The following is a 15,885-nucleotide window of genomic DNA, read 5'->3' as shown; positions in this document are numbered from 1 at the left end:
GCCCGAACCTTTGTGTGGGGAGTGTGGCCAAAGAGTGTCCTGTGTGTTACACTAGCATTTCCTGCTTTGTAGTGAGCTCTGTGAGAAGCCATGCTGAGCTTTCCACTTGGGAATGCTGCAGTTTTAGGATTCCTATGAGAGCCAGTTTGTGGATACACCGTAAAAACAGGAAGCCTTTTGTAAGTGTCTCTTCAGAGAAGCATCTTTTCCCAGACATAACCATCTTGTGGGATCCAGGCCTTCCTTTGTCCTTGTTGGGGAAGCAGGAGCATGGGATGGTAGGCTTTCACAGTTTCCTGCTGTTTCCCCAGGAACAACAGCCAAGCTGGACAGATGACTTACCACTCTGTCACCTCTCTGGAGTCGGTTCAGCTTCCAACCGTACCTATTCTGCTGATGGTAAGGGCACTGAGAGCCACCCTCCAGAGGACAACTGGCTCAAGTTCAGGTATGTGTGGCATTGCTGTACTGGACAGAGAAAGTCAGTTCATGAGCAAGAAAAGATACTGTCTTGACACTACCATGTACAAGGCTTGCCTGTGAAGTGGGGCCTGTGGGAAGTGTCTAAGCCAGGGGCCTGCTATGGTAGAGGGATGGAGTAGACTAAGCAGGTCATTTTCCTAGTTAAATGATGACTACCGTGTGGGTACCCCAATGAGCACCTGTAGCCTTTTCTGCCTTTAGTCCCTCCCCAGTTCCTTCTTCCCCATTACCATGCTGGGTCTCAGTCCTCTTCCTGCCCTCCCTCTGCTAGAAGTGAAAACAACTGCTTCCTGTATGGGGTCTTCAATGGCTATGATGGCAACCGGGTGACCAACTTTGTGGCCCAGAGGCTCTCTGCAGAACTCCTGCTGGGCCAGCTCAACACTGAACACACTGAGGCTGATGTGCGGCGGGTCCTGCTGCAGGTAAGGGGATTGGCCTGGCTGCCAGTGGCCTGTTCTGCTTGTGTGTCCTCTCCTCCCTGGCACTTGGGCCCTGCAGCTGTAAGTGTAGACAGGGTGATCTGAAGATTGCCTGCTTCTTCATCCCCTACCAAGGATCAATTCTAGGTACAGTTCATGGAAGCAGGGTTCCTCGCCCCCAGGAGTCCAGGACAGTCAGGCGCAGCAGTTTTTCCATTGGTAGCAGGGCTGACCTGGAGGAGACTCGCTGGGAGTGGAGAATGGAGGACCTGTGGGGATATGGTCCTTAGCAGTGACCGCTTGACTTGGGGTGTGGTCAGGTGCTCCTTCTCCAGTGCTGACAGCACCTGACATGCTCTGCACCTCTCCCCACTCCTGTTCTGGCCTGCACCTCACTGGCCAGGCCTGGGTTTCTTCTGTTGTGTGTTGGGATTTCCTTCTCCCCAGGAAGGCTTCTTGGTCTTTGAGAATTGCCCCAGCCTTTTCCTGTTCTCTGTGGCCTCAGGGCTCCTCGCTGGAGCTCGGCAGAGGCTGTCCCAGGAGGAGCTTTCAGCTTCGTCATTGTCCGGCAGGTCCTGACCAAGGCCTCTTCACCACTACAGACTCTCATTGACCAAGCACCCCTCTGGGCCCAGTGTTGGGGGTCGATTTTCTCACTTTCCATGAACCCAAATGTGCAGCACTAGAGTTTACACCTCACCGTCTGAAGCACATGACCTGGCCCTTGCTCCTGCCTCTCTGATTCCTGTACAGGCTGCCTAAGTAGCACCCTTCTCCCATCCCACAGCTAAAGGTCTTTGTCAGACCGTGAACAGAGAAGCTCACATATGAGGCAGAAATGATGTGTGTTACTTACCCATGGTAGATCACAAGATCTACCATGAATGCTGTGGATCTGTTACTCTCCATAGGGACATCTTAGCAGGAGGTGATGGTATTGTTTGAGCAAGCCCTTGCCTTGTCCTGTGTCCCTTCAGGCCTTCGATGTGGTAGAGAGGAGCTTCCTGGAGTCCATCGATGATGCCTTGGCTGAGAAAGCCAGCCTCCAGTCCCAGCTGCCAGAGGTAATGGTCTATACTGCTTGCTGGGTGCCAGCATTAATCCTCTGTGTCGCTTGCCACCCACGGGCACAGCAAGGTCTACAGCAGGAATCATGAGAAAGCATCCTGATGGGGAAGTTGGGGTGGCAGTGAGAGTATCCCTGTGGGGACTCTCCGAGTTTCATCCTTGGATGGCAACAATAGATGGAAGGAAAGGCCTTTCTAGGTTCTGTGATCTGGCTCAGTTCAGAGCCAGGATCACCTTCATGCTGCCCTTGGTTAAAGAACCAGTGGCCTTCCCGGGCATCCTACAGGTATCCAGCCTGGCTGTGTCTTTGCTGATAATCTGTCTGTCTTGGCTGCTCAGGGCCCTTGCTGCTTTCTTCATCTCAAGGGACGGAGAGGGTTGGTTAGATGGTCCCCGAGCACCTGCGCTGCTCTGATGTCTCTTGATGATGACTTGCAGGGTGTACCCCAACACCAGTTGCCACCTCAGTATCAGAAGATCCTTGAGAGACTCAAGGCACTGGAGAGGGAGATTTCAGGAGGGGCCATGGCCGTTGTGGCTGTCCTTCTCACCAACAAGCTCTACGTCGCCAATGTTGGTGAGCCACCTACCCACCCCGTGCCAGTCTGCTTCTGTGCAGGCATACCCTGAGCTTCCCAGGGCTGTCGGCTGCTTTCCCCATCACTCTCTTGTTTGTGTCAATCCTAGATGGAAGGCAAACAGAGGAGGCAGGGGTAGGTGTCCTCCCTCTGGATGAACTGCATCCATTTTATTTTTGTTTTTAATTTATGTGTATGAGTGTTTCATCTACATGTATGTCTGTGTACCACATATTTGCCTGGTGCTTGTGGAGGCTATAAGTGGGCATCTGATTTCCTGGAACTGGAGTTAAAGATGGTTGTGAGCCACTGTGTGGGTACTGGGAATAGAACTGTATTCTTTGGAAGAGAATTCAGGACTCTTAACTACTGAGCCATCTCACTGGGGGAGGTGGGGCAGTCTCTGCAAACACCAGGGCTAGCAGAGTAATGATCATTCCCTGTGAGGCCAGAAGGAAATCCAGTTCAACATGATTCTGTTGTTGGTGCAAACTTGTAGAGCAATGTTCCCAACCTGGGGGTCGAGCAACCTTTTCACAGAGGTCGCCTGAGACCATTGGAAAACATGGATATTTACATTATGATTCGTAACAGTAGCAAAATCAGTTATGAAGTAGCATTTTTATGGTTGGGGTCCCCACAACATGAGGAACTATATCAAAGGGTCACAGCACTAGGAAGGCAGAGAATCCTGCTCTAGAGTCTGCGACCAGGCAGTTTATCTTGGGCATATTTAAGTACAGTATAGTTTAGTATAACACAAACCCGCGTGCACAGTGAGGCTCCTTTTCTTTTTTGAGATAGGATCTCTCCTAGCTGTCCTGAAGTTCACTATATATAGACCAGATTGGCCTTGAACTTACAGAGATACCCTGCCTCTGCACCCGACTGCTGGGATTAGATTAAAGGCATGCACCACCACACCCAGTGAAACTCTTTTCTAAGTACATGTCACTTCCATGAAGATGTGTTGTATAGATAGGCTACATATGTTAAGGCCTAGGGGAGAATCTGGTGCAATTTGGGGCATAGAGGTAGTGTCGAGGTCCTGTTTGGAGGAGCCTGGGAGAGCTGCACACAGCCTCGCCCTATAGATAACACAGAGGTCATCTAGGCTCTTAACCAACTCCATTCCCAGCCTTCTGGGCAGAAAACAGGTTATTTATCTCCGCCTTTGAAGAGACAGCCTGGCTCCAACATTCCTGGTTTCCCTAGTGCTTATCTGTGAGTGCAAGAACCTCTGTGCTCCCAACACCTCCAGTGTCTTGGCCTCTTCTTTTGGAAGAAGTTACATGAAGTGAAGGCCTGTTCCACACCCTCAAAAAACAGCAGGAAGCTGGGTGATAGGGACGTTTGGATTTAAGGCCAAAGGAGGAGTCATCAGGGGACCCAAGAACCTGTGCAGGTTGCATGTCACTGTAAGGACTGTCTTTCTGTTGTTGTGAAGAGACACCATGACTACAGCAACTCTTGTAAAGGAAACACATTTAATTGGGGTGACAGGGAGCATGGCAGCCTTCAGGGAGACATGGTACTGGCTACATCTTGATCAGATGGTAATAGGAAGTGGTCTGTCTCACTGGGTGTTATCTTGAGCATATATGAGACCTCAAAGCTCACCCCCACAATGACACGTCCTCCATCAAGGCCCCTACTTCACACCTATTAGTGCCATTCCCTTTGGGGGCCATTTTCTTTCAAACCACCACAAGGGTTTATGGTGTCCCTGACCCTCCTTCTCCTTTTCTTAAGATTTCCTTAGGAATCAACTTGCAAAATGTAAAAGAATTGATAACAGTAGTTAGTGAGCCACCATGCCCCATTCCAGCCCCCACAGTTACCATCCTGTGGCCAGTCTGGTTTCATTCAGAGCCCCTTATTCCCAAATTGTTTGAAAACAATCACATGATGATCTGAAGACTTGGTATGGGTCCCTAAGGACAAGCATAAACTCAGTCCTGTGGTCACACTGTAGCATGTAGCCAGCTTCCCTCCTAACTCATGTTCTTGCCGGCGATTTACCCCTGTCTGAGCCCCCTGGTATGTGCCATCTGCTTGCCTTCCCTGTTGGGTCAGTGGGTCCTGTTTCTCCCTCTGCTTAATTATTCTTGATCAAATTGTGCTGCAGGTACAAATCGGGCACTTCTGTGCAAATCTACAGTGGATGGGTTACAGGTAACACAGCTAAACGTGGACCACACCACGGAGAATGAGGATGAGCTCTTTCGTCTTTCCCAACTGGGTGAGTAGAGTAGGCTGGGCTCTGGGGGACCTGTGGGAACAGGGGACCAGCTCCTGAGCTCCCTCTGTGCCTATCTGGAGATGGAGGTACATGCTAGAAGGACTGGGCCTGTAGCCAGGGCTGGATTGGCTGTTGGACAGCCTTGGAAACCTCCATCTGTGTGGTGAGGGTGGTGGTAACATCCTCTTGGGAGAGTTAATGAGTATAAACTGCTGCTCAGAGGAGTACCTGACACATGGTAGGCACATATCCCTGTACCCGAGAGAGACTAAGAGAGCAGAGATGTTCTGCAATCCCACTGTCCCCCGAGCAGACATGGCTACCTTCTGGACTTTGGGCAGAGGCAGACAGGACTGCGCTGCCTAGTGCTGTAGCACCTGCAGGGAGAGGCCTCTATTAGAGCTGCTTTTCTCATCATTGTAGCAGGTACCTGACATAAGTAGCTTAAGGGAGAAAGGGCTTTTTTGTAAGTGCTTTAGAGGGATCCTGTCCATCATGGCAGGAAAGCATGGCGACAGAAGGATTCTGTGACAGCAGATTACTAAATCTTAGCAAATCAGGAAGAGAGGGGACCAGAAGTTGGTTAGCCTACACCTTCCAGAGCCCAGTCTCGAGTCCTCCCCAACGAGACCCCATATCCAAAGGGTCCCGTAACCTCCCAGAACAGCACCAGCTAGGAACTAATCTCTGAAACACATGAGGCCATGGGGACATGACACCTTCAGACCACGGCAGGGCCTGAGTGAGGGATGTTCTGTGGAGGTTGGGGCTGAGAACAGTGGGGCATGGGATTGCTGTACTCTGTGGTACCCTGGCATCATGTTCATTTCCTGACATTTTGTCTTCACTCACCGTGCGTGTGGACACCACACCGCCATCCCCTTTTCCTCTTCACTGCGGAGAAATGGGCCTGTTGAATTGTCCTCTCTCTGGTAGGTTTGGATGCAGGAAAGATCAAGCAGGTGGGTATCATCTGTGGCCAGGAGAGCACCAGGCGCATTGGGGATTACAAGGTCAAATATGGCTACACTGACATTGACCTGCTCAGGTAGGTGGCCATGCCTGCAACCCCAGCCATTTGTGAGACCAGAGGACCTGGGGTTTAAAACAGATTTCAGGCTGCAGCGGCAGGGGTGCTATTGAAAGTTCAGGCCCAAGGAGGTACTTTCTGCCTCCAGAAAGCGGTGTGGAGTGGGGGCCGAGGCCAGCAGCAGTCTGGTCCTGTGAGCTAGGCCCACAAGGGTCAAGGAAGGAGCTGACCAAGTCTAGGGCAGCAAAAGTGCCACAGAGCCTAGCAGGAGAACCAGTGACAGCTTGAGGTACCAGCATGAACAGGAAATGACAAGACCAAAGGGCAAGGTAGAGCTGGGGGGTGAATCATCCATTTCTTTCTGGGCCATTCCTTCTGGGTGCTATCCAAGTCCCCATGGCAGTAATAGTCCTGATGATTCTTTGTCTTGTCTAGTGTGCTCACTCCTTATGCATGACCTCTTGTTCACCTCTTACTCGGGCCCCCTAAAATGGGTGTTGCCACTGGGCAGTGGTGGCTCATGCCTTTAATCCGAGCACTTGGCAGGCGGATCTCTGAGTTCAAGGCCAGCCTGGTCTACAAGAATGAGTTCCAGGACAGCCAGGACTGTTACATAAAGAAACCCTGTCTTGAAAAAAAAAGATGGGTGTTGTTATTACACCTCTTACTCAGGCCATTATCCCACAGGCGTGTCCATGAGAGGAAACTGAGGCATGGAGTCATCCAGGACCCTGGCCAGCCCTAGCACTGGTGATGGACCCAGGCAGCCTGTATTTGGAGCATGAGTCCTTCACCTCTGGCTAGCTCTGATGGAGACTCCCAGGTGTCTCTGTGGTGTCGGTCCAGCATTGTGTCACAGTTAGAAAATGTTACCAGGCTTCCTGACTCAGTTAACCCCCCCCTGCCCCAGAATCTGAATATCTAGTATTTGAAAGCTTTGCCCCTAGTTTGCAGGGATCTGTTTACTTTATTGGGTAGGAGGTCTTAACCTCTTAAACTTAAAACTCTTCAGCAAGGGTGCGTGTAGCCTTCTCTCCCAAACCAGACCCCCCAACCCCAAAGGCTACTAGTCCCTTATGTATCCCGCCTCCAGGTGTCTTAGTGCACACATGTGCGCCGTGTGCTTGTGTGTGTTGTAGAAGGTGAGGTGCCCCTCAAGCTTTCCTAGGGCTCTGCCCTCTGTCTTCCCTCTGGAGCTCTTTATTAGCATCTATCTGACATGGAAAGGAGCAGCTCAGGGCGGTCAGGACAGGTCCATGAGGGTGTCTGCCCCTCCACACTTGCCTTGTAACAAACACTGACTCCAGCAGATGGAATGACACTGAGATGTTTCCAGACTTCCGTCCTCTCATGGTTTTGTCAAGAATGTCCTCACGGGACATATGTGCTGGAGTAGTTTGATACTATACTGAGTGACACACATCTGCCGTGGTATCGTGTGGGATCTTAGTTGGAATAGACGCTTGTCTTGGCATAGTTCAAGTTATAGCAAGAGGGCAGATATTGTTTTTAAATTTATTTTTATTTCAAAATAGGCTCTTACTAGTAACCCAGTCTGAGATGGTCCATAGGTCATGCCTGTGTTGTATTGACTTGGTGACATCGTCTTCTGTCACAGCTGCCTGAGTCTGGGAATGCAGGCATTCATTCATCATGTCAGCCATCTGACAGATGGGCTCGTGAAAGACAACCTCCCAGCTGGGTGCTGTGGTGGTAAAGTTTGTCATCCAGCACTAGACAGAGAGACAGAACCATTAGGAGACCAAAGTCATCCTTAGTACATGATTGTAAATCAGTGGAGGCTACACGAGACCTTATCAAAGAACAAGTAAATAAGTAACAGCCATTTTGATGCTCCATTCCCAGCCTGCCCTGCTGCAGCCAGGCTGTGGCAGGAAGCACAGAGTGGAACCCAGATCTGACCTTTGTCTTCATGGCCCCTGGGCTTTTCTTCAGTGGCTGCCCTCGGAAGACAGGCCCATATTCTTTTCTCTTTCCCTCCATCCCTTTCCCTTTTATCAAGTCAAATTTTTTTTGTTCTGAGTGTAGATTCTTACCCTCAGCAGACACCGTGCCCCTGGGAACATTGCCACACAATGCCTTCCCTGTACTCTCTCTCATAGTGCTGCCAAGTCCAAACCCATCATCGCAGAGCCGGAAATCCATGGCGCACAGCCTCTGGATGGTGTGACAGGCTTCCTGGTGCTGATGTCTGAGGGACTGTACAAGGCCCTGGAGGCAGCCCATGGGCCTGGGCAGGCCAACCAGGTGAGCTGGGTAGGGCAAACTGCTAGCATGGAGCATAACAGGCTAACCCATAGGCAGTATGCTGGTTACCTGGACCCCTGATTCTCAAGTACTGTCACCTGGCATCTTTTTAGGGTTCAAAGCCAGGGCCTGAGGCAAAAAGGGGGAGGTGGGAACTATACTGCCCTGGAGCTTCAGGAAAGGAAGGTCACAGAGTCAGAAAGGACCATGACAGGGCTGGAGAGATGGTTCAGTGATTAAGAACACAAGCTGATCTTCCAGAGGTCCTGAGTTCAATTCCCAGCAGTCACACCACTTGGTAGCTCACAACCATCTCTAGTGAGATCTGATGCCCTCTCCTGGCATAAGGTGTACATGCAGATAGAGCACGCATATATAAAATACATACATTTTTAAAAGAGAAAAAGAAAGGGCCATGATCTGCTGCCCAGGGGCTGCCTTTCCCTCCTGTGTGGCAGATTCTCGCTTGGGAGGAGACTATGAGGAGGTCAAGGGTGAGAGGATAAAATTATTCAGCTATTGGGAGCCCCTTATTACTCTACACCTTAGAGATATAAGACAGACAGTAGCCATCAGCGTGACGTCCAGGGTCACACAGCATTTGAGTGTTCTTGAGGCTGCTCGTCAGGTGCTCTACCACTAAGTTACAGTCACAGCCCATTTTATTTTTGTTTCGCGACAAGCAGTTGCCTATGCTAGGCTTGAACTTGCTTTGTAGCTCAGGCAGGCCTCAAACAGCATCCTCCTGCCCTAGCTCCTCAGGTAGCAAGGAATACAGGCCTGTGTATTCCACAGAACTCAGCTAACATTTGAATGGTAGCTGTCTGTACTTTGAGCTGCTGGGTGGCAGAGTTCAGGTACGCCTCTCTTTGTTGTGATTCCTGCACGTGTCAGAAAGCAATCCTTTTCTGCTTTCTTTCTTTCTTTTTCTTTTCTTTCCTTTTCTTTTTTTCTTTCTTTCTTTCTTTCGATGGAATCTTGCTCTGTAGCCTCGGCTATGGTGAAACTAGTGATGTAGAGCAGGCTGGCCTTAAATTTGGAGTTCTCCTGCCTTTGTCTCCTGAGTGCTGGGGTTACAGGTGTGTGCCATAACATTCAGTTCTGCTTCCTCTTCTTTAACTGAAGCCTGGCTGTCACCTAATCCCTGTGTTCAAGGTTTCCTGCCCATTGTTTTTTATCCTTCACTCCAGCAGCCTCTAGCATAGAGGGCCAATGGTTACTTCCTTGTGGAGACGGTCTAGGGTTCTGTCTCAAATGGTGTGACTTGCCAGACAACAGTCAAAACTCAGTGCCAGGTCCAGGTCCTTCCCCTTCCCTATCCCTGTTCCTGCTTCCAGGAGGTGACAGTCAGTCTCAGGTAGAGGGCTTGAGTTGGTGCTTTTGGTCTTTTTTTGTTTTGTTTGTTCATTTGGGTTTTTTTTGAGACAAGGTCTGGAACTTCCAGTGGAACCCCCCCCCCCCCCCCGCGCTTTTGCCTCCTGAGTGCTAGGGTACAAGTATACACCACCACATCTGCTGAGCTTTTGATCATTTGGGGTGTGTGTGTGTTTCCCTTCCTTTTGGTCTTCACAGTAGATGCTCTGAGAGGCTTCTACTAGATTGAGACAGAGGCCCTGTTGGAGAGCAGCTTCTGAAGATGCCTTGTGTGTGGAATAGGTGTTTTCTCCAGGTAAAGGCATAATCACAGCCTTTACCCTGCGTTTCTTAGCAGTCTTCTGAGTGCCCTTGCATCCGTTCTGTTATGTAATCCCACTGAGGTGAATGTTACCCATTTAGAGGCGTGGAAGCCAGCAGAGAGATCACAAGCTCCCACACCTTTTCTCATCCGTGTGTTCCAGATGGATTATCTGGAACAGCTTGAAAAGCTCAATTACAGTTTAACTGGCAGAGACTTCCTTCACCTGCTAGGCCAGTGATCCCTAAGTCTCCTAAACAGGGCTCTGGAATTTTGGCCCCTTCCCTTAGGTTACCCTGCATTCCTCATCAAGCTCTCTCTCCACACCCCCAGGAGATCGCAGCAATGATTGACACTGAATTTGCTAAGCAGACCTCCCTGGATGCAGTGGCCCAGGCTGTGGTAGACCGTGTAAAGCGTATCCACAGTGACACGTTTGCCAGTGGTGGGGAGCGTGCCAAGTTCTGCCCACGGCATGAAGACATGACCCTGCTGGTGCGGAACTTTGGCTACCCATTGGGTGAAATGAGCCAGTCTACACCGACCCCAGCCCCAGGTATGTACGCCATGTACTGTACAGACCAGAGCATGTAAGAGGAGTCATGGGCTGGAGGCCGCACAGAGTGGCTGATGAGATGAGCTCACTGCTTGGCAGGCAGGTGGAGCTTGTGGCCTAACCTTGCTCAGCACAGATTGTCAGGCTTGTGGACTCTTGAGCTACATGTCTGTCCTTAGTCCTTTTGTCTGTAGAGTGAGGACATAACACTTGCCTAGGCCACCCCTAAAGTCTTGACGCATGAGCACACCATGTCTAATCACAAAGGCAGGTAGCAGAGGTGCTAGCTGCCACCACTGATGGTGGATTTCCTCCTAGCTTGTGCCCTACCAGGAGCATGGTCACTTCTCACCCTCATTAGCAACCCTAACAGGAAAGAGAAGGGACTTGGATGAGTCAGGTGTGGGGACAGATGGTCCACCTCGGAACCTGGCACTGTGTCGGACCCCTTTGGGCCAAGAAGACATTTCACTCTCTCCCTTTTTCCTCTTTAGTCCTTGAATAAAGTTGCTTGGACAGAGGTGAGACCTTCTGTACATTTCCTATTCTGTTTTTAAACAAACCTGCCTCCGCATGAGTTTGCCCTCCCGTGGACACCCGGGTTACTGGAGTTCTTCTGGCCTGTTACTGCAACCATATTTTCATTGGATCAACCTCAACCAGAAACAGACTACCCCCTGCATCAAGGCACCCCTGCAAAGCCAGGCAGCCCTTTCCTTGAGTCGTGCAGCATTTCATTCCCTTCCTGCTTTGATCCAGTGGGCTTCCTTGCTGGAGGGAGGTCCTGCTGCTGTTCTGGAAAAGACTCTACCAAGGGACATCCACCCTGGGCCACCCCAAGGGTAGAGGGCCAAGGGCCATGCTGGGGCTTTAGAGGCCTCTTAGCTCTCACATAGCCCTTGTCACTCAAGAGCAACCTTGGGCCTACTACCCTGCCTCCCTCCAGACTGATTTCCTTTCCCCTGCTCTCTCTTCTATTGCAGGGGGCCGTGTGTACCCTGTTTCTGTGCCCTACTCAAGTGCCCAGAACACTAGCAAGACCAGTGTGACACTCTCCCTCGTCATGCCTTCTCAGGGCCAGATGGTCAATGGTGCCCACAGTGCCTCCACCCTGGACGAAGCCACTCCCACCCTCACTAAGTAAGCTGTCACATTCTAGAAACAGTCCTGGGCCCCTGGAAAGAAACAGCTTGCACAACCAAGCCCTAGGGCTGAGAGGAGCCCTGAAGTCTGGGGACCCTGGGGTCTTGAGCCTCTCCAATTCCCTGCCTCTACCTCTGGGGTAGGGAGTCTCCCCAGACACAGGCAAGAAGGAGCAGTACCATTTGTTCTAGCAGGTATTAGAATTGGACCTGGGGCAGGTGGAGATTCAGGTCAGGGTGGACAAGGAGACCTGAGAATGGAGCGAGGCAGCTGACTTCATCCATGGGCAGCTTCTCTGGTTTTTTCTCCTGTTTTGGAACTTGTAACATAGGGTCACTGGTTTCATGCATCTGTGGTTGGGGAACATTGCCTGGCCTGTACTGGCTCCTCGGAGCTACTGCTCTCTCACTGTGATTGCCATCACGTCCAGCTAGCTGTAGTTTAAAGGGCGCTGGGGATGGAAGTCATGGCCTGGGAGGAAGGGCACAGTGCAGATCTCCTGACAGGTCTATTATCCACTGGCCCCTTCCATTTCTGTGACTCTGCACCCTGCCCCTACCCTACCCAGATCCAAGGGGATCTGGTTTCCACATTCCAGCTCTGAACTGATGGAATAATACAGCTGCCACACCCAGCCCCTCTCCATGGATAGAGCTTAGCCGGATGTGGCCAATTAGAAGGGCTGGCGGAGAGGAGTGTCCCTGTTTTCCTCTGCCTCTGCCTCTTTAGAGGGCCTCTCTTCTGTCCCCAGGTCTTTGCTGCACCCACATTTGTGGATGTAAGGGGCTGGTAGACATCTGGGCACCTTGGGTAGCTGCGTGTTGTCCCAGAACAATCAGGGTAGCCTCTCCTCCCCACCAGGCTTCCACAGGAAATGGCCAGCTGTGTCCACAAAGCCAACCAAGCAAGACTTCATGCTTCTCTGTTTAACTTCCTGAACCTCACAGATCTCCTACTCGCCTGACTCTGAGTCTTATTCTGTCACCTAGGCCAGCCTTGAGCTGGTTCAGGACAGCTCAGAGCTGTCACATAGCAAGCTAATGAATAGCTCCGTGAAGAAAGGAGGACCATTGGTGGGTGTCTCTTAGTGACCAAGCGGTGAACTAGCATACATGAACTCCTAGGTTCAATCCCCAATAGTAATTCTTGCTACCATAGTGTTAAAGGTGCTGGGGCAATACATTATGGGCTGGAGAGATCGCTCAGTGGTGAAGAGCACTTGTTGTTTTTCGAGACAGGGTCTCTCTGTAGCTTTGGAGCCTTTCCTGGATCTAACTCTTGTAGACCAGGCTGGCCTTGAACTCACAGATATCTGCCTGCCTCTACCTCCCGAGTGCTAGGATTAAAGGTGTATGCCACCACTGCCTGGCTTAAGCACTTGCTACTCTTGCAGAGGACCTGAGTGGTTCCAAGCACCCATATCAGGTGACTCACAACCACCTATAATTCCAACTCCAAGGGTCTGATGCTGCCTTCTGGCTTCTATGGGCGAGGGGTGCCCATAGAGAAAAAGAAAAAAACCGGATGTTTGAAGACTGTTCATAGTAGATGCTAGTGCTCCAGCGCTTGGGAGAGTTAGACAAAAGGATCAAGAGTTCTGGCTGTATAGCAAGACCCTCAAAAAAAGCAGAACAATGCACTTGCCATTTTATTTATCTCTGAGAGCATCTGACCCAGCTGGCTTTTATGGGATCTTTGTCAGAGAGGCATGTTACTAAAGGGCCAGTCGTGTCACTAGGTTGGAAGTTGCAGTCCCTGATGCAGCTACCCCAGACTGATTTCCTCCCCTCTTCTGCAGCCAGAGCCCCACTCTGACCCTGCAGTCCACCAACACACACACGCAGAGCAGCAGCTCCAGCTCCGACGGGGGCCTCTTCCGCTCCAGACCTGCTCACTCTCTTCCACCCGGGGAGGACGGCCGTGTTGAGCCCTATGTGGACTTTGCTGAGTTTTACCGTCTCTGGAGTGTGGACCACGGTGAGCAGAGTGTGATGACAGCGCCTTAGCCTGGCCTCGGAGTGCAGCCTTGACACGACTTTGTGGAGGCACAGAAGGCTAGCGTCAAGGCAGGACATGCTTCCCGACCTTTGCAGGTGCCGTGGACCCGTGGGCACCTAGTCATCGATGCAGCAGGTGCTGTCCTATGGCTCTGGGTGCTAGCGTGAGTGTGGACTGCATTGCTGGTCCACACAGAAGACTGGAGGCCAGACCACAGGCATCCTTAGACAGGGCCAAGTGTGGAAGCTGCAGGTGGCTGGCAAACCATCAAGAGTGCCTCCTGACATGTTCAAAGAACAGCAAGAAGCTGTCCTGTGGACCCCATCAACCAAAGGCCTGAGAGACACTGCTCCCTCAAGACTGCCCTCCCTGCCTCAACCTCCCCTGTAACCTCTGCTAGTACCCCTTGCCTCTGGATGGCTATCCCCTTCCCATCTTTCAGCCTAAACTCCTAGCTCCTGAGAGCAATTGGAGTGGGTGCCTGTCTCTGGAAGTCACTGGAAACGTTTAGGAAAGCCAGGGAAGCAGTGGGGCCTGTAGCAGCCACAGGGCAGCAGGATAGGGAAGGACCAGAGAGAGCTGGCCAAGGAATGTGAGTCTCAGGCTGCAGGACAGCCAGCTGGCAGCTGACCTAACCCTGGGAGAGTTGGCTTCTCCATGGGGTGCAGATGGTGAGGGCAGGCCAAGTCAGAGAAGCAAGTGCCCACCAGCCTTCCTCCCCGCTGGTCCTGGGGAGACTGATGGGGAGTGCTGAGTGTAGCAGCCTTCATGCCGCTAAGGACGCTGGTCGACTCTGGGCTCTGCTGAAAGGAGAGTAGAAGATGACTGTGGGGGGAAGAAGTTGAGTCTTGCCCGCCCAGAAAGGCCAAGGGCACTGAGGATGTGGCGATATTTTTGGACATGAAGGAGAAAGATGGCGCTGGTCAGGCCCTGAGTTGGTCCAGTTCATAGAAGTTTCCTGCCTTTAGTCAGGAGGGCTACCATGTGACTGCCTACAGCATGACTTCCCCCGTGCTCAAGAGGAAGCAGGCCTTACCTGAGCCCTGCAATCAGGATTGGAGTCCAAGCTCAAAGCTGTGGCCTTGTAACTGGTATTCTGCAACCCCTTCCCCACTCTGTGCAGCTGCTGGACAGAGTGTCCAGTGTGTTTCTTGTAGGCAAAGGCCAGTTCAGAGCACTTCTTGCTCAAATTCCATTTCCCTAAAGTGAGGCTGCTCGCTCGGTGCCAAGGAGAAACTGGGGTTCCAAGTAGAGGAGAAAGAAGCTTTCCTTGCTACTCTCCACTAGAAGTCACCTGCCCTGCAGGCAAGCAGGGTTCAGCTGGTGCATGAAGACTTGGGACAAAGGAGATTCCCTCCCAGGACAGTGGTGCTGTTTGGTCTCTAGAAATAGAACTATGTTTCTGATGAGTAAACTAAAGATGTTTGTCCTCTTGTCTTTCTCGTAACCCATAACTCATAAACACCCAGGAGGTGGCTGCCGCCTGTTCTGCTCAGGAGGTTTGAGAACCAAGCCTTCCAGACTGGCAAGTGGCAGGGCTGGGATTGAACTCAGGTTTCCTGGCTGTCCACACCACTGCCCGCATTAACTGAGCGTGGGTTTTGCCACAGGCCTGCTGTCTGAACTAAAGAGGGCAGTTCTATTGTCCTCCCCAGGGAGATGGGGGTGGGGTAGGCTCGGGTCAGGGGTCAGGGGCCTTGACCCCCCCCTCACCGGCTGGTTGGTTTTATTTAGCTTTATTTGGTTGAAGAATATCTTTAGCATGCCTCTTTCTCATCTGAGGACTTTACTCATCCCTCTCAGGATTGCCTTCCTGTAGGCTAAAAAGCTGTGTCTGCTTAGGAACAAAGCTGGGCTTTGTCCACTGTGGTCACTGGGTCCTCCACCCTCCCCTCTGCTGGGCAGAGGCTCTTAGCAGAGGGCTCCACTTGCAGACCTCCCTATCAGGGTCCACAACCCTCCTATCCAGCTCTGCTCTCAGGTGTCCTGAGGGCTACTGTGGCCCTCAGTGCCCCAGTGCTGTCTCAAGGGAGACACGCTATGTTCAGGGCCAGCTTTGTCTCACCGGGCTGGGGCACTGTGCTCTTAGCCTTGTGCTAGCTCACCCTGGCTTTGGCTCTATCCCATGTACAATTCCATATTCTTTCTGTGGGGGAAGTATATTCTTTCAACCCCCCAACTCCCTTGCTATGAGATGGCTTGGGGCAGACTGGAAGAGTCTGGAAGTCTTTGAATTTCAGGAGGAGCCCAGTGTTAAGACCAGAAAAACCTCTCAGCAGCTAGACAGAGCAGTGTCAAAGCCAGGTAGGTCAATGGCCTGTGCTGGGCTAGGGCCCTCTCCATCCTTGGCCTCATCTTTCTTGAGGCAGGGACACTCACACTCACAGTCCTTTATACCTTGTCCACTCCCAGAACACAGTCC

The 15,885-nt window shown here is 51.6% G+C and overlaps 1 protein-coding gene across 2 annotated transcripts in view; it reads left to right on the top strand.

Moving 5' to 3' along the window:
• Positions 1–14,882, top strand: part of Tab1 (TGF-beta activated kinase 1 (MAP3K7) binding protein 1) — a 29,922-nt gene extending 15,040 nt beyond the window's left edge. The window contains exons 1-11 of one of the 2 annotated variants that reach the window (XM_048454749.3): positions 73–179; positions 312–448; positions 755–908; positions 1,883–1,969; positions 2,412–2,550; positions 4,680–4,793; positions 5,730–5,841; positions 7,947–8,091; positions 10,100–10,322; positions 11,306–11,462; positions 13,264–14,882. In XM_048454749.3, the coding sequence (XP_048310706.1) occupies positions 135–179; positions 312–448; positions 755–908; positions 1,883–1,969; positions 2,412–2,550; positions 4,680–4,793; positions 5,730–5,841; positions 7,947–8,091; positions 10,100–10,322; positions 11,306–11,462; positions 13,264–13,471 (1,521 nt within the window). In that variant the 5' untranslated portion in view covers positions 73–134 and the 3' untranslated portion in view covers positions 13,472–14,882. Of the gene's footprint in view, positions 1–72; positions 180–311; positions 449–754; positions 909–1,882; positions 1,970–2,411; positions 2,551–4,679; positions 4,794–5,729; positions 5,842–7,946; positions 8,092–10,099; positions 10,323–11,305; positions 11,463–13,263 lie in introns of those variants that run through there. The other variant, XM_048454750.3, reaches the window with a different exon arrangement.
• Positions 14,883–15,885: the final 1,003 nt, after the last annotated feature.

Source organism: Myodes glareolus, chromosome 19 (genome assembly GCF_982192425.1).
Source record: "Myodes glareolus chromosome 19, mMyoGla1.1, whole genome shotgun sequence".
Lineage (NCBI taxonomy): Eukaryota > Metazoa > Chordata > Mammalia > Rodentia > Cricetidae > Myodes > Myodes glareolus.
This window is presented reverse-complemented; position numbering and strand designations above follow the sequence as displayed.